The following is a 26,068-nucleotide window of genomic DNA, read 5'->3' on the forward strand; positions in this document are numbered from 1 at the left end:
AAAAGTTTTTATCTATTTATTTAGAGAGAGGGGGCAGGAGGGAGAAAGAGAGGGAGAGAAACATTGATGTGAGAGAGAGACATCGATCAGTTGGTTACCTGGCTCGCCATCCAGGCATGTGCCCTGACCAGGAACTGAACCGGCGACCTTTCGGTTTGCAAGACAACACCCAACCCACTGAACCACACCAGGCAGGGCTAACTTGCCTCTTTGCAGGGCTTCCTTGAAGGACCAACAGACTGGAGTCCCCACTGCTGGTCACCGCCGTCCACATCCACCGAGCCCATTCCACGGGGGGCCACATCCTCCAGGAGGTAAAAGCCATCTCTGCTGAATTACCACCTCTGTCCCCCAGATTCCCCTCCTAGTTCCCTTGCTGGGATCTCTGGGCTCTAAACCTCTTCGAGATGCCACCAAAAAGTCAGCTGCACCAATGCCATGAGCTCTTCCAGCATCCAGCAGAGATCCGGAGAGAGAGAGACTCCTGCGGCTTCTGCATCCCTGGTGAAGTGTGGCTTTGGAGCACAAAGGGCCCCTGCTCTTTCCCAGCAGCACAAGCAAGCGACAGGGAGGGCCGGATGCTCTTGGGTTCGAGCTGCTGAATTCCAATGAGGCCTCCCCACTGCAGCTGCCCAGCCTGCACACCTGCTCCAAAAGGGACCACCACTCAGCTCCGCCCTGCACGGGAGGGAGGCAGCGCGTGGGGAGGGAGAGGGTGCTCCAGGCCCCTTGTGGCTCCTTGCCTGTTTACTATGAACTGTTCCTTCTGCGTCAAAACACCACGGGCTACCATGGACCCCTGGAATGGCATTCGCTTCCGATGCAGCCCGTGTTGTTTTCCGATTTCCACACCCTCTCCCAGGAGCGGAGAGCAAGTTAATTAGAGGAGGCGGATGGCAGCTTTTTAAATTAGCTCTTTCTTTCCCTCTTCACTTTCCCAGCGGGCTCCACACACATCTCCAAAAGCAGGGATTGCTGTGGTCCGCCCACAAAGAGCCTGCACATAAAAATAAAGCAGCATTTTACAGCCCCAATGCAGAAAAGCAGTTCCCACAGGCTGCTAGGTTTTCTCCCACGACAAAAGGCTCAAGTGCAAGAAAGGACTCTGTTAAGGCTCCGCGCACCTTCCAAATGAAAGAAAGGGAAATTAATTTAGTTTGTGATGAAGATGTATCAGAAAGAAAAATGTGCCACTTCGGTATGCTAAAATGTCTCTATAAATCACAGGAAAATATATTTGCCAGGATATGGACACACTAAGTTCTCTGTATAAGTAAATATACAAACAAAATACATATGTTATTTACACACACACACACACACAGAGTGTAAAGAGGTTGCTCTTTAAGGGCCAGTCGTGCAATACAGTGACTTCAATGCCCAGCATGAAAAGCACTGTAACAGTTACCCCGTGTAAACCTTCTGGTATGTGTCAGGCACTACAGTGGGCCCACTTACACACATCTCTACAATCTTCCAGAACAGCCCGCCTGCTGGGGAGCCGGCCCACCTCACAGACGACACAACCATGGCCCGGAGAGGCCTGCTGCTTTGCTTGAGGCCATCACGCTCAAACCCAACTCGGCCTGCCTCTAAGAACCGCGCCCACTTCACAACATCACTGGCTTCCAAACGTTTTTAGCAACAGGATGGTTTTCCCAAAGACCCTTACCCTGTTCATTCCGTAAGCTCGGTCCACAGCCTGTTCCTATGAGAAAGCCCATCTCCGACAACAGCTAAGCAGCTTTGACCAACTTACAGACTTGTCGTGAAGGGTGGCAGCGTTATCCCTGTTGACACCTCCCCAGGTTCCCAGGACACAGTCCTGACACAGACCACTGAGTAACGCAAACAGTGCCTGTGTTACAGCGGTTCGGCCTCTGATCGTGGGCTATGATTCTTTAATGAGGCGGACGGGGCCACCTGGCCATGCACAAACCGAATGAGCCTACCAGCACAAGGCAGCGTGCCGGTGGTGGCCCCACCTCGCAGCAGGCCGTACAGATGGGGGGGGGGGTGGCAAAGCGCGACACCAGCGAGCACAGAGGCTGCGCAGCCCCCGTGGCCCTGGCTCCCCAGGTCTGTGCTAGTCCAGTTTTAAATATTTTCTCAACTGCTTGCTTGGACTTCAGAGACTCTCTCGGGGCTGCGCAGTCTGAAAACCTCTGCCCCACACGACGAGGAGCAGGGGCCCTGCATTAGATGACACCCTGTGCCCAGACGGGGCACTTCGCGGAAACTGTCCCTAGAACCCACGGGCCTGTTAGCCTGTATTTGTGCTTTGGTTCGTGTTTTACTTCTATGAACTACAACAACCAAAACAGTATGAGATCCGCATCCACACACAGATCCATTATTGTATAACTAGTGTACTATATAATATAGAAAAGTTGGCATAACCCAGTATAGTATAATATTAGAGTGGCATAAACCATATTAGTGTAATATGGTAAAGTCAAGGTAATATAATACACATACACATAGACACACAAAGGTATGTGTGGATGTGCATTTATAAGTAAAACATGGGTGTCTTTTAATAAAGAGATGCTATAAATATAGTTTGCCGGAGTATCATTAAACGGTTACATCTGTTGGAGTTTTACTGGAGATAATTCAAGGGCTTAAGAGTAAGAAATTTCAGAAACCACAGATTCTTCCACCTTTGAAGTGGGAAGAAAATTTAAAGATCAACTTTCTATTCCAATACACTCTTCCAATCTTCACACAGGTGAGAAAACAGAGGCCAGAGGGTGGAAGTGACCTCCCAAGGTCATGGCCCACGCTCGGGCACAGGACCGGGCCTGCCTTCCTTAAACACTGCCTCCAAGTAAGAGCCTGAGTTCTAAAATCAGTGCCCCCCACTCTCCCTGGAAATCCCAAGGCACCTATACCTAAATGTTAGCTGATTATCAAGACATATCTGTTCTTGCCCTGACCGGTGTGGCTCAGCTGGGTGCTGCTGTGCAAAGCGAAAGATCACTGGTTCGACTCCCAGTCAGGGCACATGCTTGGGTTGCAGGTTTGGTCTCCGGCCAGGGCACATGTGAGAGGCAACCGGTCAATGTTTCTCTCACACACTCATGTTTCTCTACCTCCCTTCCCCTCTCTACAGATAAATAAATAAAATCTTTAAAGAAACAGAAATCTCTTTCTTAAGCAGTGCTAAAGGGGTGGGGATATTTCCATGTGCATATCTATTTCTAGATCCGTTCCTCAGAATTGCAGTTGGCAGCTTCCGACAGCCTCTGGGGATGGAGGTTCTTGCGACTGCTCACCAAGACTGAAGTAACAGTCCAGACCCCCTAGAGGTGGGTACCACCGGAGCAAGAGAAGCAAGTGAGCTATCCAATCAGAATGGAGGCCATCCTTCTGCCTCCCTCCCCTCGAGGACACAACCCAGGGAACGGTGCCAGTGCTGACTCAAAGCAGTGCCGACCCGAAGCCCTGCGTCAGGCCAGAGACCCTCTGTCTGTTGTCGCTGGAGAGAGAGTGAGGCCTTCTGGACAGGACACAGAGCTCTCGGCATATCACACTGTCTCATTCATCCCTTCGGCTCATGGGGGTGAGGGTTTGATGGATTTGTGCAAGAGAGGATATTTTTGAAACTGCTGTGTGCTAAACTATATTCATCAAAATATTCTGCCTCAGGCAACCCTGTCAATAAAAGCTGTCCCTGCACACACACTCTCTCTCTCTCTCTCACACACACACACACACACACACACACACACGCAGCCCTCCTACCTCAAACAAAAACTGACCAGACAGGCAATTTTTCCAGGCTGACTGCAAAGGGTCTTCTCCTGCCCCTTGCCCATCCTGCATCTAGAAAAGGAATTTTCTCTGCAGCATAGTTCCCAGGGTTTAGGGGAAGTGAGAGACGCTTCCCGGAAGGTCAGGTGACAGAGGATCCCACATCAGGTGCTGTCTCCCACAAGCACGAAGCCAGCTCTGGCAAGCTGGGCTGCTAGAGTTTTCCAGGCTGGGGACAATCCAAGCAGAGGATGTCACATGATCACAAGATTCCTCGTGTCTGTCAGGTTGACGAGGCAGGTCCCATTTTCGGAGTGAAGTCTTGGCCACACAGTGGCTACGCTGAAATGTCAGCAGGGTGTGCTGGCCATGCAGGTGAGGCTGTGCCCCCACCGAGGGAGGTGGCATGGTGAAGGCAAAAGAGCACACATACTGAGGTGACCACAGACCTGGTGACGGCCAGCTGTCCACGGAACATAACCACAAGACACAGGAACTGACTCTGGATAACCACAGCAAATGTGGAATTAATTGAAAGGCGAGGGTGGCTGAGGAATCAGATTTAAAGAGACACAGGAACATCTAACAGGGTCACCTTGAGTCGTATGCCTGTCTATGATAGACATATGGGGAAGACAGAATTACCCGCAAAAGCCAATCAGGAGGTGGGATGGATGGCGGGTAATCCACGAACAACTATTGCCACAGGGTTCCTCCCAGCTACGTCACTCACTGCAACTGTGTGGCCTTAGACGAGTCACTTGACCTCCCAGGCCCTCGACTATTTCTCTAATACACAGGGATGATGTTTAAACATGGGTGCATGTTGGTATGGGGAGGACACAGGCTCGAGCAGGACGGAGCCCAGCCCCACTGCTGGGAGCACCGGGGCTCTGCCCGTTCTCCCAATCCCGACCTGGTCCAGGGCCCAAGGAACGGAATGAAGCTGAAATCTGATCAGCCCAGGGCATGAGGGAAGGAGCTGACGAGGAGTCTGGGAAAAGCAAGGCAGCTGGAGCACGGCCCTGCCCCTCTGCAGAGCCCAGGGCAGACACGCCTGGGGGTGCTGCTCACCCCAGGGTCTACCCATAGGGTGCGGAGGGGCCACCCTCCAGGTGCCCCCTAGCTATCGAGAAGCATCCATTCTGCACCTGAGGCTCACATCCATCGAGCATCCTTCTGATTTCAAGGTGGCTTCCCAGCTAGGGAGCTGGGTACCAGGCTAGGGGTGCCCCAGGCAGGAACTGTGAACCCCACAGCTGCTCACCTCAGCTCACATTTTACACTAAGCACCTTAGAGCTTCAGCATCCATCCATCCTCCCATCTGACCCTCACAACAGGTGATGCACCTGGATACTGTTCCATGCCAATTTCAGCAGAATCTGCCACATGCTGGGCGCCCGGGCAGCTGAGTCAGACAGATCAGCTGCCCACTCTGAAGAAGCCTGTGTCCTCCTGAGCCCCGAGCATGAGAACCCAGAGCCCAATGGCTCAGCAACTTGCCCAGGGCTCAGAGCCATGCAGGGACAGCGCCAAGACGAGAGACCATATGTCCTCTGTCCCTGGTGGTAACCTAAGTGACTTTCTTTGCGTCCTAGAGGTTGACAGGCTAGACTCTTTACTTGCAATCAGTCTCTAGTGTGTTTGGGTTTCTCAGAGCGTCCTCACCTCCAGAGAAAGGATCAAATGGAGTTTCCTCCGCATGTGGGTCTGGGACCGCCTGACAGGTGGGCACCAGGCGGGCAGCCGGGCCAGCTCAGATCTCCTGCTCTGCCCCCTCCCTCTCCCCCTTTCTTCTGACCATACTGTGTCTCCTTCCCTCATTTAACCCAGTGGGTGTCTCAATGTCAGCCACGCCATCCCAACCACGACAGCTTGAGGTTCTCGGAACCTAAGGGGGTGGTGAGGGGAGGGGGCCACCCAGACCTCAGGCTCGCCACATGCCCTCTGCAGAGGCATCAGATCGGAGGCATCATAAATCCTGTTACCATCAGTGACTCTGAGCAAAGGGCGACACCATCAGAAGGTCAAGGGAGGCTGGGTGCTGCTGCACTTCAAGCTCTTCTGGAGGCCGCAGGACTCGGCTCAGCAGGGAGCAGGGCCGCTCCAGCCGTACAGTCCTGGCTCCTGAGATCTTTAATGTGTCCTCACTAGGGCGTCTGTCTGTCTGTCTGTCTGTGTCGGTGTCCGTCTCTGAGCGTCTCTGAATCTGCCTCAGCCTCTACTTGTCTGGGTATTTGCCTGGCTCTCCTCTCCGCGGGTGCACATGTGTGTGTCTCAGCCGCCGGTTCCTCCGTCTCCCCCTCCAGTCCACACGAGAAAGGCACATTTGGAGGCTGCCCAGCTCATCTGAATCCTGCTCCATCAATAATTAAAGCTCATGTGTTTTGACTTCATAATTCATCATTTAGAATTTTGCCTTTAAATTGGTCTTTTGAAGCCTTGCAAATTATTATTAATAATAGCAATCAGGAAAGGACTTGAAGGCTCTAACTATGTCGGACACTAGTATTGCGGGGATGTGTTCATCATTTCGCAATGTTTCACTTGTATAAATGGACCACTGAGGCACACTGAGGAGTCCCAGTTTTAACATACACACACATGCCTTGCACGTGGATTTCCACCAGCTCACGGAAACTCAGCCCTGGGAGCATCTGGTGAGATCATCGCAGCATCTCGCCCTCCTGCTGAGAATGCTGACCTTGAGTGAGGCCTTGGGAGACCCTGAAGCCCTGCCCAACTGAGAGAGAATGTGCTTCTGAGGGGGTTTATTTTTGTTGCACTTCCCCTACCTGAAAACCAGTCATTCTCGGGTCCCCGCAGCCCAGAGTCCCCGCTGCACCAGTCCCTCCGACAGCCACTCCCACTAACCTAAGATGAAGTCTCCCCACAGCTCTCCCAGCTCCGCTGAAGCAGCGCTCAGCAAGTCTCGGCTGCAACTCTGCACGCAAAAATAAAACGCACAACCCTGGCCTTAGCTGGGGTGGCTAGAATACTTCAGTAAAAAGTCCGAAATTGAGGAAGTTTTAAAAGCTCACTGTCTACCACTGTCTGCGAACAGTGCTTTTGTACAACGAAGAAGGCGGTCCAGGAGCTTTTGTTCCTTTCCCTCCAATCTCTTTACAGTGTCCTGATGGCGGGACGTGAGTACCGTTCCACACCTGGTCGCAAATGTGCTTTCCTCCCAGGCGTTGCCCGCTCCGGTGTATGTTCACACCATTCTCGCACACCTAAGGCAGCTCAGTCTTTGACCCACTTATTAAAAAGGCTGAACTGGTAAAGTGTGAGTTAAAGCCCCTTCAAGCATCATACAGGAATTACACGGCTCTGCTCATCTCACAGAAGCAAACAGCGCATGGCTCACCAAACAGAGAAACGAGCGCCCACAGACCTGGTTCCCAAATTCGCGCTCAGCCTCCTGCTGAGACAGCCCCTTTGGGAGGGTCTCATAGCAACCCCGGGCCTGACATTCCTCGTCAGTGCCACGGGTGGGGACCGGAGGTGGCAGTGCCGTCACAGCATGGGGTTGCTTTGAGGACTAAGTCGATGCCTCTAAAGTAACTTGCACAGTGCCTCGCATTTACGAGGAATTTTTACTGTTTCTGGTCCTCAAAGTGTTAAAACCCTACAACCAAGACTGTTGTACCCTTCACATTAAAGTCATCAGAGACACCTCAAAATATGGCTAGGTTTTCTTAAAAGCCCCCTGTCGTCCGGGGACAGCTGTACCAGCTGCACCGTGAGTTTACGGACGGGTGAGAAAAGGACGTGATTTTCTCCTTCTCCGTACATACCCGACACCCCCTGCGCGCGCACACATACTCACACTGCTACCACGGCTGCGGACCAGGCATTGTAAAATTAAGCAACACACTTCACTCGACCATTTACTGAATTAATTCGCATCCACTCGGAGAGACGCTGTCATCAGCAAAGCACAAGTGGTGACAGGCAGGGTCCGCCAGTTCACCTGGACTTGCTCCCTCGTGCTCTGGAGAAGACAGGCCTCTCAGAGGGAAGGGGGAAGCCAGTCAGCGCACAGCCCGAGACAGAGGTTCCAGGCAGAAAGAAGCACAGATGAAGAGCCCTGGGGTGGGGAGGAGCTTGCTGAGTGCAGGCAATGCAGGGAGGCCCCAGGGGAGGGTGATCAGACCTGGAGGAGACTGTCCGAAGGAGGAGTCGGCGCGTCAGCCCATGTGGGGAGGACTCAGCCTGATCTATGTTGCTAAAGCTCATTGCGACCCTCTGAGAACAGTTGAAGGGGTGGGAGGGGGCGGTGGTGGTGCGTCCTCCATCCGTGAGGACAGATTCGAGTCCAGAAGAAGGCGGAGCCTCGGGCTAGGACAGCAGCCACCACGGAGGCCAGGCGGGGTGTGGCCAGAGCGGGGACACTCACAGGAGGCTGCCAGGAGACAGGGAAGAGCAGGGATGAGCCGAGAGTCCAGGTGTGCTTTCACCAAGGTTTGACCCCAACACGCATTTCTTTTCACTTGCGCTATAACTGACACAAGGAAGAAAATAATTTTTCTTGATGCCAAGAGACTGAATCATCTTACACCGGAGGGCTGAATAATAACTCAAATACTGGAGCCCTCATGGGTGGTTCGGACACGACGAGGCTGATGGGTAACCTGGGTCTCAATCACACATAACAAACGCCGTCAAAGCAGACACCAGGCCCCACGTCAAACAGGCAAACAGCCTTGAGTTAAGGCATTTGTGACGACAACCCAACTGAGCTCAAATAGACTCTCAGAGCTTACTTCTTGCCAATGAACTATCCAATTTTATGATAAAAAAGAACAGAATAAAGTTCAAATCGGACAAGTCACCAGGCTATTTCTATTTGTCAAGCCCTCGGACTTACAAACATCCTCCAGCCTTCTCTCTTGCTTTGGGGGCAAGATGTAAAGGGCCAGCCTTGTGCATTATTTCTCCAATCTCTTGCATCAGACACTCAGCATCTTCTGTTTATCGCAAGGTTCCTGCTGTTTAGAAGTTGTGCTTCTGGTTTCAGCTGGAATCTTAATGTACGCTGAATTGAATAATTAGGGGCTTATCTTTTCTTTATTTGTCACGGGACACGTTACGGGAGCATTACAAATAAGAGAAGGAAAGAATCGAGGATTTCACCTAAGTTTTGGCCTATACACCTGAGTAAAGGGTGGGACATGCTTTAGCCTGAGTGGGGAATCCAATGAACTTGGTCCAAAATGAAAATGGGAAAGCTCTGGCTCTTGACCGTTTCCACACCGCCCTTGCTTCTAAAGCTACGAGGCCACACAACGTCCAGGAAACAAATCTACTTTTTTCTCTCAACACATACAAACAAGATGTTAAGTAAAATGACACTGTATTCTCCCTGTAGGACGAGCCGTGGGTGCTGGGCACATGTCACTCTGTCCCCTGTGGAGCAGCCCCACCCAACCCAGACAACTACCCCGGTGGGCAGCTCCTTATGCACCAAACCGTCACCCACACGGGGCGAAGCAGACGAAGCTCTTTATTGGCCAGGCAGGGTGCAAGGGAGAATCTCCGGGAAGCCAGGTTTCCAAACAGCGCTAAAACTAGAGGCCAAGCTCTCGATTCGAGAGAGGATCCAAAGAACAGAGCCAGGCCGCCCAGTCTCTCAGGCTGCAGATCTGGAAATCCAGGACAAAAGTGGGCTTCTTCTCCTCCTTCATCCCCTGAGCGGGACCCAAATCTGATCACTCGGCTCCCTTCTTAATTCCATTAAAGCACCCCCTCCCCCGCCACGGTTTAAACTGCTTAACGGGAGCCTTTGAGGATTCTGCCCCTGCTACTCCTCTCGAGTTCCAGCCCCCACTCCCACGCCCTGTGCCCCCAGTGCCCAGGCCAAACTGCACACCCTGCCCTGCACCACCCGCCCCCAGCCCCTTCCAGTCCCTCCGCACTTGCTCTTGCTGCTCCCTCCACTTGGGGTGCCTTCCTGCCCAGCAGATACCTGCTTGCCTTTCCAGGCTCAGCAGAAGTGTCACTTCCTCCATGCAGCCCCTCTGTCCTGCTCTCTCCATGGCTTCACTCCCCACTGGAGGCTGAGGTCTCATCCCAGTGCTTACAACACCCATTCGAACAGCACGGGTGCCTGGCGCTGCACCCCCAGCAGACCGGAAGCTCCCATCAAAGCTGCATCACGTTCGCCCCCAATTTGTCATGTGTGGCGGTCACTCTGCCACTCTGGCCTAGTCTATTGGACAACTCGACTGCTCCGAGTTCATCTAATATTCATTACAGATAAAAGAGTACATCTGGGAATGGGGGAGATACTTCCCAGGACCCCTGAGATTGGGCAACTCCGACTCCAGGGAAGTCTGTACCCAGTCCTGCCCACACCTCTGGTTCCCTTCCATACACTGTGCCAGGCTCTTAAACCTTGAGTTTTAGGGGAGGGGGTCACATTTAGAGAGGCGGGCAAAAAACTGCACCCAAGAAATTCCTGACATCACATGACAGAAATATCTGAGCACAAATGGGAAATGTAATGTGTACGCCCAGGAGGGCGAGCACAAGGAACAGAAACCGCATTATTAGAGGAGCCCCACCTGAGCAGGCTTGTTTCTGAGGCTTTGCACCCTCTGTTCCATGTCACAGGCACTAAGCGGGGTTCCTTGATGGAAATAGCCGAGATGAGTGATACTTATGTATCCTTTTGCTGATGTATCAGCATTTCAGAATTTTCTTCACCAGCATAATCTGGGAATTATGCTACATTAAAAAAAAAAAAACCCAACAACAAACGCTGGGCATTTCTTGAGTCCCCAAACACCAGCAACATGAATCCTCCTGCAGCAGCGAGGGGGTGGGGTGTGCACCCCACTTCACGGATGTCATAACGGAGGCTTGGGAAGCTGGTGGCTCTGAGTGCAGAGTGAGTGGAAGTGCCAGGTGCCCAGAACCCCAAGGCAGGTTTGCACTGAGCTAGTGCCAACCAGTGTTTTTTACGGTGTGTCACCTGTGCACCGCTCTTCACCGCAGAGACGGGCTGGTTACTGCTAACCAGCGCACGCTCTCGCCTCTGCACCTCGGGGGCAGCCGGGCCAGTGCATCAGACATCCTGTGCCCCAGTCTCAATGCCGCCTGCCTCTCTGGTCCACATAGAACACACACAGATCGACTCCACCAGTTGGAAAGACAAGGAGGGCTTCCCGTCAGGAGGAAGCACCCAAACACAGTCCCCTGAGCCCACGGGCAGGAACACGGAGCAGGGGCCCGCTCACGCAGGGAGGGCATGCATGGGAGTAATGCAGGGGGCAGAGGGCTCTGCCAGCCGCAGCTCCCGCTCAGCCCCCGACCCCTGTCCTGGCTCCAGGGCCAGGCGCCTGGTGACCACAGGGCCCAAAGTCAATCCCACAGTGGCCTTGGAGTCTGGAGGCAGCCACAGGACTCGGCAGTCATGGTAAGAGCTATGCCCGGGAGAGACGTGTCCAAAGAACTGGCTCGTGCCCTCCTCCCGCCTCTGTTGCTAGAACATCCGGACACAAGGGATGTTGAGAAGAAACACATCTCTCCTTCAGAAGTCCTGCTTGCCCCTCTCGTCACCGACGGCACCTGGAGGCACCCCTCTGCCAGGTGACACCTCTCCCTTCTTACCTGGAGCTCTGCCTCACAAACCCCACCTCTGTCCAGTGCCCAGGACCATGAGCCACCACAGGGCTCCCGGGCCAACACTGCCAGAAGCTTCCAGTCATGCATAACACCTCCTGCTCCTTGCTGTCCCCGTGTCTCGCGTCGGCCAGCTCTGCCTTGGTACCTGCAGATGCTCCAGGTGCCAAAACACCTACGGGTGGTGCCAGGAGCACCGGCTCTCCTCTCGGTCCCCTCACCTCCCCAGGCTGGCTCTGGGTCCGTGCAGACATCTCAGAGACCACCCACGGGACCCCCTCAGTGGCCAGCCGCCCATCGGAGGTGGCAGGAGGTCAGAGAGGGGCAGCACCAGGAAGCATGGGCACAAGTCACCTGTCTCCAGTCAAAGATGATGATTCTATTAAAGCCACAAGTTCTGATGCTTTGGGCTTTTCAGGGTTTTCTTCCCCTAGATTTCTCTTAAACAGGGGGCCCCCTTCTTCTAAAGTCATCCCGACCAGTACCCCTGGAAAAACCCTGTTACTCATAGGAGATAGATTGCCTCTTTTCTTTAAGTTGGTTTGAATTGTTCCCCCGACCCCTTGCTGGAGACAGAAGGTACCTAACCGGGGCCACAGACAAGGCCCTTGAGAGAAGAGACAACCCAGTCTGCAATGACACAGGGTTGGTATTAGGAACACTCGTAATCCCACCCCTACAGCCCCTCCCCCCCACCCCACACAGAATTGGGGCAATTCTGCCTCTCCCTTCTCCCCCAAGAGCAGAGTCCCTTGGAGATTGATGTTGAGTGTGGGCCCTCACCCCCCAGTAGCCCTGCCCACCAGGAACATGCCTAAGAGTCATCTTCCCCCTCCCTGAGCACTAAAGAAAACGAACAGTCACCGGATCCTCTTCTGAATGAGGAGGGCCTGGCAAACTCCACGTATGACCCACACATGTGCAGATGGTCTCCCTAAAGCAGACCCAGCCTCTCCTGCCTTCTTCCTGGAGGGAAAATACTTCCAGACTACCCCGGGAGTGTCCCTTTAATGGAGAACAATGAACAATCAGCAACTCCACGACGGCAAGGCCTCCGGAGCCAGGCTGCTTCTGAAGTTCCACAGGGACCCTGGTCTGATCCCCATTAAAGCTGCAGGAAGCACCTGCCCCCTGGGGTGGGTGGCCACAAACAGGGAGGCGACTGTCACCATGAGGTCCTCCCCCAGTGAGGACCAGGGGCAGCCCCAGTCTTGAACACTCAAGGGAAGTTCTGAACCCAGGACCAGCTATTGGTCATTTTATCCTCAAATGAACTGCCCACTACATGTCCTCGGGGGAGAGAGAATTTGCAGCCTAAGCTATTTCACTGCCCGGTGGGGGGGGGGGGGCCTTTGATTTTAGCCTACCAAAGGATGCGGTCCATCTAAAAATACACTTCCCAGCAAATGGAAAGTTAAAGTGAAGAGATAAAATGACTACCTGACTCGCTTTGAATAATGACTGGCTGGACAGGCCTGAGTGAGATTTGACGAATGATGTGCTTGCGGGATTGAAAACGCCTTTCTGTCGAGAAAAAGCCCTCTGCGCTGTCTACCGCCCTGGTGTGTCCAGCCGGGCAATTGTCAGGCTCTGAAACCCCAGACACCTTGGCGTCAGTGATGCTGGGATGCTGCTGGCAAAACGGCCCTGCAGGGGGCCCAAGCCTTCAGCCCGTGGGGACACAGAGCTACCACCGTCTTCCTGGAGCAAACTAAGCCCAGGGCGGGGCTGCTGCTGCCTCCTCCCAGGGAGACAGTGGAGGAGAAGATGAAGGCAGCAGAGTCGGGAAACTAGCTCTTCTCTGGCAGGTACGGGACCTGCGGGAAGGCCACCACCGGGCTCCCCCGCTGCACAGCCACCTGTCCAGTGCCCGAGCAGGAACAAAGGTAATTCGCTGCTCGTGACCCACCTGGCCCCCTCATTAGCGCCTGGAGCACTTGCAGATGCCTCAGCCACCCAGCGTGGAGCAGCTTCACGGGGTGGAAGGAGACGCAGGCAGGGTGAGAAACCAGCCAAGATGTGGGCAGAGGATGGCACTCAGGGGAGGGGTGTGGAGCCGAGCACAGAGGTTTGGGGGAAAGCAGACAGCTAGGAAGAGCAAAGCATCCAGGAAAGATGAGGCAAGGGGGAGGCGAGGGCTGTGGGGCATGTGAGAGGGGACAGGCCCCCTGCTGCAGCCTACAATGCCTCCTCTCTTGGGATGTTCCCGAGAGCACAGGCAGGGTTACACTCCTTAATCAGGGGCACCCAGCAGGATCCGGTGACGCCCCACGGTGACAACAGGCAGGCAGAATGCTGAACCTAGGGTCCTTGTGGCAGTGGGGAAGGTCCTCACGCCAGGCCCACAGAAACTTAATGCCAGGGATCCCCCTGAGCCTCGCCCTCCAAGCCCCTCCAAGACTCCAGCTGCGGGGCCTCTGGGTGGGGCTCAGCCTGCTGCAGGTGCCCAGGACTCTTTTTGCTAGACATTCATTCACCTGTTCACGCATTCATTCATTCGACACGTCATTTCCGGAGAACTCACTATGCACCAGACACTGTGCTGGGTGATGGGACACAAGCATGAACAAGCAGAACGCACTCACGTGGCTGACATCCTGACGAGAGCAGTTCACAGAGACCGGGCCAAGACCCACAAATGGTGGTGAGCACCATGAGGAACTCAGACAAGAACGTGCAGAGCTGCCTCGTCCAATGCAACCGCCACCTGCGGTGTACGGCAAATTCACTAAAATTCAGTAGACTCCAACATTCGGTTTCTTGGGTGGCCTGCCCACATTTCGAGTGCTCCAGAGGTACACGTGGTAGGGGGCTACCACGCAGACGGTACAGACTAGAGAACCTCATGTCCTCACAGAAGCTGCTATCCGACAGCACTGGAGAAGGGGCCGGCGTGGGCAGGATGCTCTCGGACAGTGGACAGCACGTGCAAAGGCTCTGAGGCAGGTGAGCGTTGTTTGTTCAAAGAACTGACAAGGCAAACACGGAACAGGCCGACAGGGTCCAGAGTGGGGAGGGGAGAGATTCACGGGGGAAAGGGGGATGGACTCACACGAACAAGTACAAAGGACACACGGGTAAAAACTAAGGTGGGGGGCAGAAACGGGAGAGGGAGGTGGGGAGCCCTGAGGGGGGGGCAGGGCTGGGAATATAAGACAGAAAACTGTACTTGAACAAGAATTAAATAAAAATTAAAATAAAAAAAAAAACTGACAAGGGACCGATGTGGCTGGAGAATAGCAGGCAAGAGGCAGGGGATGAGGGCCAGACCTGCAGGCCTGGAGGCCCCCACAGGGGGTTGGATTTTAGACTAAACAGCAACAGAAGCAGAATCAGGGACAGAGTGTGCTTTTTAGGAAGGCAGAAGGTGAGGGCAAAGCAGAATATTTGACCAGCAGGTTTCTGACCGGGGCGGTTGGGTGGATGAGGTGCAGTGTGCCGAGGCAGGGACTGACCTAGTTTGCATGTATGTTATTTTGCTTTGAGGGGAGTGAGGCCATCAGTTCTATCTTGGACACGTGCACCCTGAGCTCCCCTTAGGAACCCTAGAATAGGAAGTAAGCAGCTGCGTAAGTTCAGTGCTTGGAGGAAAGGGTCGGGTGCGGGCATGATCCGTTACAGTATTAAACCCACAAGCACAGATGAGATGCTTGGAGAAAGAGAACAGAGAAACAAAGGAGGTGGCCTCAGCCAAACACTGGAGGACCACAGATGGATAAGCAGGCCTGAGGTCATGATGGCAGGGGACACGGGTCCTCACGAGCCAGCTGTGTGGCCAGGGCGCAGCCAATGACACCCCCCCTCCTGTGCTGGTGAATGAAGTTGCACCCGGACACCAGTTTTCTGGTTATCCGTGGCTCACGGCAGAGTTGGGTTGTTGCAACACAGACCCCGTGACCTCCAAAGTCAGAAATATTGGCTCTCTGGCCCTTTACAGAGAAAGTTTGCCGACCCCTTGATCTCAGCCACCAGAGGCCCCAGGTTCCAGCCAAACACTGGGGTAGTAGTGCCTGGTTCACGGGGTCAGTGGCTATACTGTTTCTAGGAGGGAAACCACTGGAGGCTACCCTGAGAGGCCGAAAGAGCTCCGCTCTCGGCTGTGACGCGGCAGCGCCCAGCCCCATCTCCGCGGTTGGCGATGCACGAATCACGCACCTGCTCCGCAGATACAGCCGCCACACTGAGTGTATGAAGACAAACAGAACCAGCGTCACATGAACCACCGCTCCCGACGCGGGATGGGCGTGTGGAGGCGGTGTGACCAGTCCGTTCTTGCTGGCCACGCAGTGCTCCCCCGACTCCCCTCCAGCCCAGACAGAAGCATTAGTCCATGGACAGCTGGCTTTCAGGGGACCACTGTTCACAATGCCTCAGTCCTCATCATTCATCTCAGGGGCAAAGGATGGAGTTGTTGAACATTTTTTGCTTACCCTGGTATGCTGCCCTGGCTCAGGCAATCCATCTGTCAGTAACAGCCAATCATATTTCGGGCTACAGTGGTTCCTAGGCAACCAAAACTACAGCCACAGAAATAGGCCCTAGGCAGTAGAAAGAAACACAGGGATAGGAGCAGAAGGGCCAATGGGGAGAGACTGGCCCAGAATCCAATGACCTGGATGCAATACTTGTCCACAGTCACTCAGTCAGCACCCCAGTCCTGGCTACCTGCCCACCAGTGCCCTAGCAGAACGGGATGGCATGACCCCCCAGGCAACTGATGGCACCTGGAGGGCCTCGGAGTGTTCTTGCCACCAGACCATCTTAGAGAGAACCTGCAGCCAAGTCCCACAGAGAAGGCAGTGAAGGGCCAGGAACCTGTGCATATGGGCACCTGGCCACAGGGCCCATGCTGGACATACCTGGCCTGATGGCCAAGGAAAAAGCACCTGTTATGAACTCCATGCTTGCATCCCCCACCCCCCAAATCTGTACGCTGAAACCCTAACCCCTGCGGTAGTTAGATCATGGTGAGACTAGTGCCCTGATGAGAAGAGACATGAGGGACTCACTTTTCTCTCCCCCACCCCTTCTCTGACGTCTGAGGACATAAGTCGACCATCTGAAAACCGGGAAGCGAGCCCTCACCAGACGCTGAAACTGCCGACACACTGACCTCGGATCCCTCGGCCTCCAGAACTGTGCGAGATCGATGTCTGCTGTGTAAGCAGCAGGAAAGCCGTGGCATTCCCGTCGCAGCAGCCTGAACCAACGCGGCCCCCGGGAGGTCCCTCGGGGGCGCGGGCAATGCCCGCTCTATAGAGGCCTTTGCCCCTTGTCCAGTTTTAGGAAGGGGAGAAACCAAGAATTTTGTCCAACAACAATATCCGAAGGGAAATCTGCTTCCAGAAACGGAGGAACTAGTGACACAAAATTTCAGAGTGGGGACATGAAATGTCATTCGTTTAAGCTGAATGACCGCCAAAGGTCACCTCCAGAAAGAAGGCTTGGCAAGAGACCCCAGGAGGCCTAAGAGAGACTCCCGCCAGGAGCCCCAGCCGCCCTTTCTGGCGTCCGGGTGACTTCAATGCTGGCAGTTTGCAGGGCCCCAGTGTCCCCACTTCTGCAGCAGGGTGATGCTTTTGCCTTCTCGGTCTTCACGCACGTGGCACCACACCGCCGAGAAGCCCTGAAGCAGGTGGGACCCAGTCAGTCCCTGGAGCCACACAAGGAAGAGAGGCACCCAATCTCCACTTTCTCCAGTGTGAGCACAGGTGGGTGGGGCTCCCACCGGAGCTCCTACTGGACCCCCTGGACTCCACCTGCTTCTCAGACCCCAGCCCCAATTCATCGACTTGTCTTGGCAAATCCACATCCTCAGTCTCAGTTGTCCGAGCCTAAAACCACTGTCCGATCCTCCTGCTCCCGCCTTACCAATCACCAGGCCTGTGCTGTCATCCACCCCCCCACCGGGTCCCTCCACCCATCCTGGCCCTTCCACCTCGATCCTCATGGGCCCACAGCCGTGGGTTTTCCTGTTTGTAATTGGCTGTGCAGAGCCCAGACATGGTGGAGTCACGGTCGAAGCAGGCCAAGCTTGCCCATGGAATCATCCTTGGTCCTTTCAGATGACAATGGCCCTCAGCTGCCCCACAGTGGCCAGGGTGTGAGAATTTGCGGGCAGCTGAGGGAGCCGCTGGAACAAGGGTCCCCAACTACACAAAGGCAAAGGGCCCAACGCTGCCTGCTTAGCAAAAGCAGAGCCACGAGGGACAGCCACAGGGGATGCGGAAGGAAGGCGCGAACAGTGGGGTCTAATCGATAGATGCGGACCACATTCACAGGAGCACTTCCTGTCTCTTTCCCGTGCATCCCCTGCCTGCTCCCCACCCGCCACCCTGCTGAGAAGCGTTTCTGCAGCGGAATTCTCCTCTCCCAGCTACCCCTCTTCGATTTGGAGACAATGGAGACTGTTGCTACCAGAACTTCTTTCCCAGAGAGTAAAAAGGCAGCTAGAGAGGTGGCCGGGGGTTGCACATGGACCAGGATGGAGAGACTTAACTCACGCAGGGCTTCTCAAACTTTCTTGCCTATAAACTACATGGCCAACTTTACAAATCGGCTGGTCTAGGGTGTGGCAGGAGATTCCCCATTTCCAACCAGCCCCCAGGGGAAACTGTGGACCACCCTGCTCTCTCCAGGGGCTAAACAATGCTTGAACCTCCAGGCCCCAGCCTCGACCTCCAACCCCCAGCCTTCCTGCTGCTCTTCCCCAAAGGGGAGACGCTGGCCTCCCAATCTTCCTCCCTCCTTTTCCCACTGTACCCTGTACAGAATGGAGCTCTCAGCCAGGCTACCAAAGCTGTCCCCAAAGTACCCCAAACCTGAAATCTGAAGGAAAACATCCTAAAACTAAAAAAAAAAAGGAGAAAAAATCCTGTAAGCACCGCCGAATCATCTCCATCTGCCTTTGTCCTCTGGTTTCTCTAAGACACAAGCCTGGGCCCTCCTCAAGCCGATCATCTGCAGGGAACCACTGGAGGAAAAGAGAAACATTCCCTCTAGACTCCGGTTGTCGCAGACTGTGCCTCAGACCAGGCGCACCGTCTCACCGTGGAAGCTTCTTCCGGGCCGCAGGCCATGCGCTGCGTTGCCTGGTGTACTTACTACTCCATGCATGCGTTTCCAGGTGCATGGAAACACACAGTCTCATGGAAGCCTCGGGCCTGTGCAGAAAAGGAGTGATCTCTTAATATACTTTTTTTAAGCCTCTAGACTGGAAATGAGCAATCTATCACAGAAAAGCAAGCCCTGGTTTCTCAGAGAGCGGAGATGGAATTTTAGAGAATGGTTGCTAGGGAGGGCACCAGCCCCAAACATTTCCTCTCTCTCCCAGTACGTTAGGGGAGAGAAGGGGGGATGTTGTGAATGAGTAAACACGCTCTGGTAGAGAGCTGTATTTACAGACAAAGTAGCAGCTCCAGGGAGAGACGATGCCTCGGGCCTGTGCTAAGGGCCAACCCAACCACGCACAGTTGCTTCGAAGCAGCTTCCACTACAATGTGGCAAATCAACGGGGGAGGGGGGGGGCTTTATTTACACACTACTTACTCTCCCCGCAGGGCAGAAGCTTAGGGGACTTTATCCAAAAAGGCAGTGTATCTAACAGAATCTCCCGAAGCTCAGGCCTCAGCGGAACACTGGTCATTCACTAACCGCACTGGGAAAGCGTGGTGGGGAGGCTGCGACTGGTGGGCTCCATTTCCAGGGGCTGAGAAGCCTCATTTTCACAAGCCCGTCGTCACATTACTTTCTCCACGTCTCAGTCCCTTTGACAGGTCTGAGCTCTGATAGCTAGCTCGGGCTCCACGGACTGACTTCCAGCGTAGAGACTTTTTTAAAAAAGAGGGTGAAATGGTCCTTTTCTGCTCAGGCTCAACTCCTTTGCGGTAGTCTGTATTTCCGTGCCTCTAACAATACTCCACGTGGACAAAAACCAGGGCGAGGATAGGCTCGTGATGCTAAAATAAATAAATAAATAAATAAATAAATAAAGGAGGCCTCCGGCCCGATCTGCCTCCATTGTAATGCGATGCTCTCTGGAGCCACAGGGATGAAGACAAACGAGCACACACCTGCTCCTAAGTGAGGTCCGCTGGAAACCTATGAGGCTCGGCCCAGCATTACATCACCACGCCGAGCTCCTCACTGAAGCCCAAGCATGGGGACGCAGGAGGAAGCCCATATGGCAGCCTGTCCCTACTACAACACACAGCCCGGCCCCTGCTATCTTTTAAATCCACACAAGGGCTCTCATGAAACAATCGCTTCACCACCCCCACCCCCAGAACGTGGAGGAAATGTCTTTCTCTCTGGGAAAGGAGGGGGCGTCCGACGGGAACATGGAGGCTTGCTCACTTTGCAGACACGCCTGACCTGCTGAAATACGGCCCGGCAGCCGATCGGCAAGATCGACTCAATAAGCCCCATCCTCCACACGCGCCTGGGTGGGGGAATGGAGACGACCACCCCAACATGGCAATGTTCATCAACACCCATCCAGGAGAAAGGCCACTTTCAAAGCACATGAGCTCTGTGGTGGGGAGGAAAGACCGGATTCCTGGATCGATGCACAGTCAAATCCTGCCTCTACTAATGGACCAATGACAAGACTATTCGGCTGGCTTTACTAAGAATAGCAAGCAGCCTTGTCCTCGACAGTGTTCCCCACAGAGTGAGCGTGTGGGTGCTCAGGCGAACCCGATGCATGTCCACCGCGACGCTCCATGCCACCTGCCCGACCATGGGAGTGGACGCCCCTAAACTGGTTTGTCTTGTGGGCGCCCGGCTGCCACACTCAAGGATTCTTCCCAAGAGGCCCCAGCTGATGCCTGGCTGTTCCCTTGCAGGAAATACCACAGTGCCGGAGGTGCAGAGCTAAGATGTTGATGGCAGGAGAAGCCCCCCACCACACACTGGTCCACTCAACAACAAAAACCATTCCAGTGGGTCATTTCTGCCCCTGGGGCAGTGTGCTGGGGCTGCCAGATGCTCGTTCCAGAGCAGGCACCAAAATGCCAGAAGCAGGTAAAGCCACGCAAGGCTGCTGAGATCCTAGGGCCAGGCTCAGCTCCAGGCTGCACAGGCGTTAGGGGAGGAGACACTAACAAAGCCCAGGCAGCCTTTCCTGGGGGAGAGGGGCTTCCAGGAGGCCAGGGGAGCACTTACATTGCCTCGGAAGCCTCCAGGTTCAGGTCGCAGGCTGGGACTGGCTGCAGGGACTGCGACCCTCCCATCCTCGCTGCGCCCTGGCAAGCAGGCTAGCCTCGAGCAGGGCCAGCGTCCTGGCGTGCTTCCTCCAGCCGGGAGCCCAGGGCGGGCCGGCCGGCGGCCGGGGCTGGTGCACTGCAGAGGAGAGCAGCCGCTGGCATCCGTGACGGCGGCGGCAGCGGGGAGCTGCGGTTCAGGCTGATCCGGAGCCCAGGGAGCGATCGCTGCGGAAGTGTGCACGCGAGGGTGGCCAGCGCGTGCCTGAGTGTGCGCACGAGTGTGGCTGGCGCGCGGCTCTGCTCCGGGCGCTCGAGTCTCAGCTTGAGTGCCTGTGTGGTCGGGTCCGACAAGATCTGCTCTTAAATCCCCAGCGGCAGGGCTCCTGTGTGTGACACGGTGATGTCATCATCCCCCAGCAGCCCCCACAACAGCATCTTCACAAAGCTCCATCGCTGACTCCTCCGGAAACGGGGCCAGGGGGAGGGAGGGAGGGAGAGAGAAGACCCTCCCTCTGTACCTGCACCGCCTTCCCCAGCCGCCCTCCTCCGCTGGCATTGTGTGGCTTTGAAATGCAAATGTACTGCGGGCAGGGGAGGCTGGGGGCGCTGAGGAGGCTGGGCCCCAGAGGGGCGTGGTGGCCCGCCCGCTGACCGCAGAGCACTGGTGGGCATTCTCCACCAGGCTGGCTCATCCCTCCTGGAGGAAGGAAATGAAGGGTGGCTGGGGGAGAGGTAAACAGGGCGGCCCCAGCAAATGTTAACCTGTTTGCCGGCTCCACCGCAGCCTCCACCTCCCTCCACAGGTAGCCAGGCTGTGGAGGCACTGAGGCCTGAACGAGGGGGAGGCGAGTGCCTGGCTCCCCCCGCCCCCCGCCAGCGAGCCCAGTGGGACCTCCAAAGATACCTATGCTCACACAACTGGGGAGGCAGAGGGGGAGTTGGGGCCAGCTGGGGAGAAAGAGGCACAGGGCCAGCTTCAGGGTCTGCAACCCCACGTTGGGCCACTGGATGAGTTCTCCACAGAGCCAGAGGCTAGGCCAGCCCAAAGGCCCGGTCAGGCCCCTAATGCTACCAACTAGGGTGTGCAGGGAAAAGGCAGCTTGCAGTGCTGTGTGATCAAAGGGCCCTTCTCTGTGATGCTAAACACAGGCTGAGCCTGCAGAGGTGGCTATGAAGCTCCGTCACCCCGCCCCAGCACTGACTCCATGCTCCAGCTAGCCAGATCTCCACACCCAGCTTCTGGATGGCCCCCAAACCCTCCAGTCCTGGGCTCCCAGGCCTTCTCACAAAGGCCAGAGAGGAGCTTCCTCCCCTTCTAGGTTCTGGAGGTGCAGGGCACACAGGGGAACCTGACCGTTCTCTCCTGCCCACTGTTCAGTACAGCCCGGCTCCGATCCCCAAACCCAGACTCATGGACTAACAAACAGGGACCCTCCTCAGCATCCCTGCCAACATCCCCCCAACACAGGAAACCTAAGTGTATCTAAGTTGTAGCCAAAAGACAATGTAATGTAAACAAAAATGCTCAAAACATTTTCAAATTCTTCCAACACACAGAGTGTTTGCTCAACTGTGGCCAAGGATGCTTGGACCAGCACATTTGAGGTTACAGCTCATGAAGTCAGGATAGTTCCAGAACTCCATGGTGGGCTGACTCTCCTCTGCTCATATTTAAGATCAGTGTCAACAAAAACCCAGAAAAATCAAAATTGTTCCCTAGGACGCAACCACATGAAATCCCCAGGGAACACTGAGGTTTATGTGATAAGAGCTCAGTCTCTCGGGGAAGGTAACTAACGTCAGGAGGTGGCCCGAGGAGACCTGTTCTGGAAGGCATCACTCACTGTCAGGGCTGGGTGTCACCGGTGGGCAGGGGTCCTGCAACTTGTGCGTCCTCAGCACCCCACAGGGTGTGTTTCTCTGTGGAAAACAACTTAAACAACTGTCGGGCCCCACACACAGTTGGGAGTCCAGAAAATGTTACCATGTGGAGCTGCAAATTTCGTAAGCGCTAACCTGGACTTAATTGTTTGAGGAAGTGGCCCCTTCCCTGGGCACCAAGGGTATGGCCTTCAGCCAGGCTTGTTAGTAGGAAAACATGTGGGGGAGAAAATGAGGGACCACAACTAGAACTCATCTGCTCACTTTTTTCCCCATGCAAAAAGCACAGAACCCCCCAAGTACCCTTATCCTTAGCAGTGAGGCATCTGTTACGATAAGAGAGGGCTTTGAAATGAGATGGGAGTTCAAATCCTGACTTCTCACTCATTTGCTGTGTGGCCCGGGGCCCATTGCTTAACCGTACTGAGGCTCTGCTTCCTGGCAAGAGAGAGTAAGTATCTACTTTGCAGGGCACTGGAATAAATTAATGAAATCCCCAGGAACCACTGAGGTTTATATGAAAATAGCTAATGAGCATGTCGGTCTCGCAGGGAAGGCAACGAACGTCATACGTGAATGAAGGAAAGCCCATGACCGGGACCCTAGTCGGCGCCAAGGCGGTGCTAATTTCCTCACCTTCTCTATAAGAAACCGTTTCCCCCAAGTATCTACCACACAGGACACGAGGGGGCAATCCAAAGTGCAGTGCTTCTATTCAGAATCCCTCCAGCCCAAAAGTAATGGTGTAGGGGTAGGTTGCGAGGCAGGCTGACCCGTGTCACGGACGTCAAAACCAGGCCCGAGAACCAGGGGAGAAGCAAACACGAGGTGGGCGCCGCGGTCCAGGCACCTGCAACCACAGGTCACTTGGTTGCGTGAAGTCCTGGTGGAGGAAGAGCTGCTCAAGCTCTCGCTTGAGACCTTCGATGCTTCCCTGACACATAATTTAAAACAAGTGGTTATCTCACATTGAGTCTATGGTAAAGGTGGGGGAGGGGAGGGAGAGGGCTGAGCACAATGGATTGAAAGTCTGTGTCCCTGCGAAATTCTTATGTGGAAGCCCTAACCCCCAACGAAAAGGGACCTCTAGGTGGGGCCTCTGGGAGGTAATTAGGGTTAGATTAAGTCACAAGGGGCCTCTCATGATGAGATTAATGCCCTTATAAAAAGAAAGAGGCTCATAATATACCCCTCCCAACCCTTCCACATGAGGACACAGTGGAAGGGAAGGTGGCCATCTGCAAGCTGGGACGAGGGCCCTCCCCCAGACACCCAGCCACCCAGCCGAGCTGGCAGCCTGAGCTGGAACACACAGACTCCAGAACTGTGGGAAATAAGTGTTTCTGTGTGAGCCGCCCAGGCCATGTTATTTTTGTTACAGCAGCCCGAGCTGACCGAGACAGGCTGCTTAAAATATACTGATGAGACCAAGGAAAACAGCTAACAAAAAGGGAACAGACAAACTACTACATTCGGATCTCGGCAACGCAGAAGAACAGCCCCCAGCCCCCACCCGGCCGGGTTCCCACTAGCCGCAAGAACAGCTCAGGACACAGGGACCACCCCTGCACAGCACACCCCCTCCCCCTCCCTCCCTCCTTCCCCTCCACCTCAAATCATTCCTCAAGGGTTAAGTCATGGGGTTGTACAATCGAAACACAGATTCCATTTGAAGTTATTAAACTGCACGCAGCTAGCGTTCCAATCACTCCTTCCTTCATGGATTCAGACCAAGCACCCACTCAGGCCAGGCCGTGAACTGGAGGGCCGGGACCCCAGACAGATCCCACTCACTCACAGAGACCCTCCTTCCCAGAGGCGCTGCCTTCACAAGCCCGGCTGCTCCTCCCTTCCTTACCGCCTCTTCGCTCCCAGTCCAATCTCCGGGCTCCGCCCTGTTTGCTTGGTGAGGGGCAGAGGCGTCATTTCCTTTCGAGATCAACCAGTGATGCCTGGTGCTTCTGATCACGGCCCTTGTGAGACCCCAAACTCAGCCCCTCTGGGACCTGTGGACCACAGCGCACCTATTCCAACACCCTCAACAGAGGCTCAGTCCACTGCCCACCCACCTACTGACACCCCCCAGACAGCCTGGAAACCGGGGTGCCTCGAGGAACGCACCCATCATATCTAAAACACACGTGGCAATTCAACACATGTGGAAGCGCTTACCATGTGCCTGGCCGATAAATACAGAATAAGCTGAGTTTACTCCCAAGTTATTTACTGACACATACCAGAAAGATCAGCAAACCTGCCAAGTCCCCGTAACCAAGAGATAAACTATGTGTTGCAGATGCTTACATCCCACTGAGGGCCAAGAGACTGAGCCCCTTGAGAAGGGCGAGCCCTCAGAAGCACCCCTGCCACCCCCCAGAAACAAACTTGAGCGGCCCTGGCTCTGCCTCTGGCCTCAGGGAGCCTCCAGTTGCCATAGCAGCGATGCTTTCCAAACACCGCCAAAGGACCCCGCACTGCTAATTGGCCCAGGCACACAGGCTAGAGGAAAGTAGGTCAGGTGGCAGAAAAACCCATCTGCAGAGCGCTAAGAACGTAAACACAGATGGAGAACAGACCTGGGCAGGGCCCTGCTGCTGCCAGTCCATGGCCTTGGCCAAGAGACGCCGGTGCACAGTGTGGGGAGGGTGGACAGAACCACACGGAGCCGCCTTGGGGATCCAACCTTGAGAGGGGCTCCGCACTTGAGTGGGGCTGTCACTGCCCTCTTGCAACTTTTCCTCCATCTGAGGCCCCGAAAGCCCCGCAACTCTGTGCTGAGAGCGTCCGGAACCCGGAAACCCTGTGAGGGGCCAGCTCACGCCCTTCCTAAGACTCAAAGAGCTGGGAGCTGTTTGAGTTCAGCAACCACAGGTAAACACAAGCCTGAGACCTGCAAAGCCACCGGGGAGCTGGACCGGGCTGCGGGGCAGGAACAGCACATTGCTGGCACTTTCCCTGCTTAGGTCTCACAGCTCTGGGACCCTCCTACTGGGCTTCTGAAGTCATGGCTTTCATGTCACTCAGACTTGCTCCAAGAATTGTCACCACCTTCAGGGGAAAGTCCCAGTTCCGTGTCCTGGCCTGGATCCTGTCTCTTGCTCCATCCTGCCTTCGAGCTAGGATGTGACCTGTGACCTCACTGCTGAGGAGGCACCCCTTCCCTCAACTTCCCCAGCTCTCTCAACCCCTCCCCGGCACCCAGTCCCAGCTCTAGGAGGGGTGGGTCTCATCCAACCCTTGGACCTTCTCTCAGCCCCCAGCAGACTGAAGTGTTGGTGCTTCCTCACCTGGTCAGTCTCACTCCAGCCGCTCTCCAGCCCTGCAATGCGCCCTATGTACAGACAGAGACAGACACGTGTGCATAAAACCTCAGAGGGGGCGCGGGCCTGCGAACCAGATGATCGCGGTTCGATTCCCAGTCAGGGCACATGCCTGGGTTGCAGGCCAGTTCCTAGCAGAGGCTAGTTCCCAGCAGGGGATGCACCAGAAGCAACCATACAATGATGTTTCTCTTCCTCTCTCCTTCCCTTCCCCTCTAAAAGATAAATAAATAAATAAATAAATAAATAAATAAAAAACAACCTCAGAGGGGCCCTGG

General features: G+C 54.9%; 1 protein-coding gene across 13 annotated transcripts in view; it reads right to left on the reverse strand.

Annotated features, from left to right (window-relative positions):
- Positions 1-26,068, reverse strand: part of TACC2 (transforming acidic coiled-coil containing protein 2) — a 179,725-nt gene that overhangs the window by 47,460 nt on the left and 106,197 nt on the right. The window contains exon 1 of one of the 13 annotated variants that reach the window (XM_037059602.1): positions 20,549-20,977. The exons of 10 other annotated variants lie outside the window; for them this stretch is intronic. In XM_037059602.1, the coding sequence (XP_036915497.1) occupies positions 20,549-20,616 (68 nt within the window). In that variant the 5' untranslated portion in view covers positions 20,617-20,977. Of the gene's footprint in view, positions 1-20,548; positions 20,978-26,068 lie in introns of those variants that run through there. 2 more of the 13 variants (XM_037059600.1, XM_037059603.1) reach the window with 2 other exon arrangements.

Source organism: Sturnira hondurensis, unplaced genomic scaffold (genome assembly GCF_014824575.4).
Source record: "Sturnira hondurensis isolate 20B ecotype Veracruz unplaced genomic scaffold, ASM1482457v3 Scaffold0011253, whole genome shotgun sequence".
Classification (NCBI taxonomy): domain Eukaryota; kingdom Metazoa; phylum Chordata; class Mammalia; order Chiroptera; family Phyllostomidae; genus Sturnira; species Sturnira hondurensis.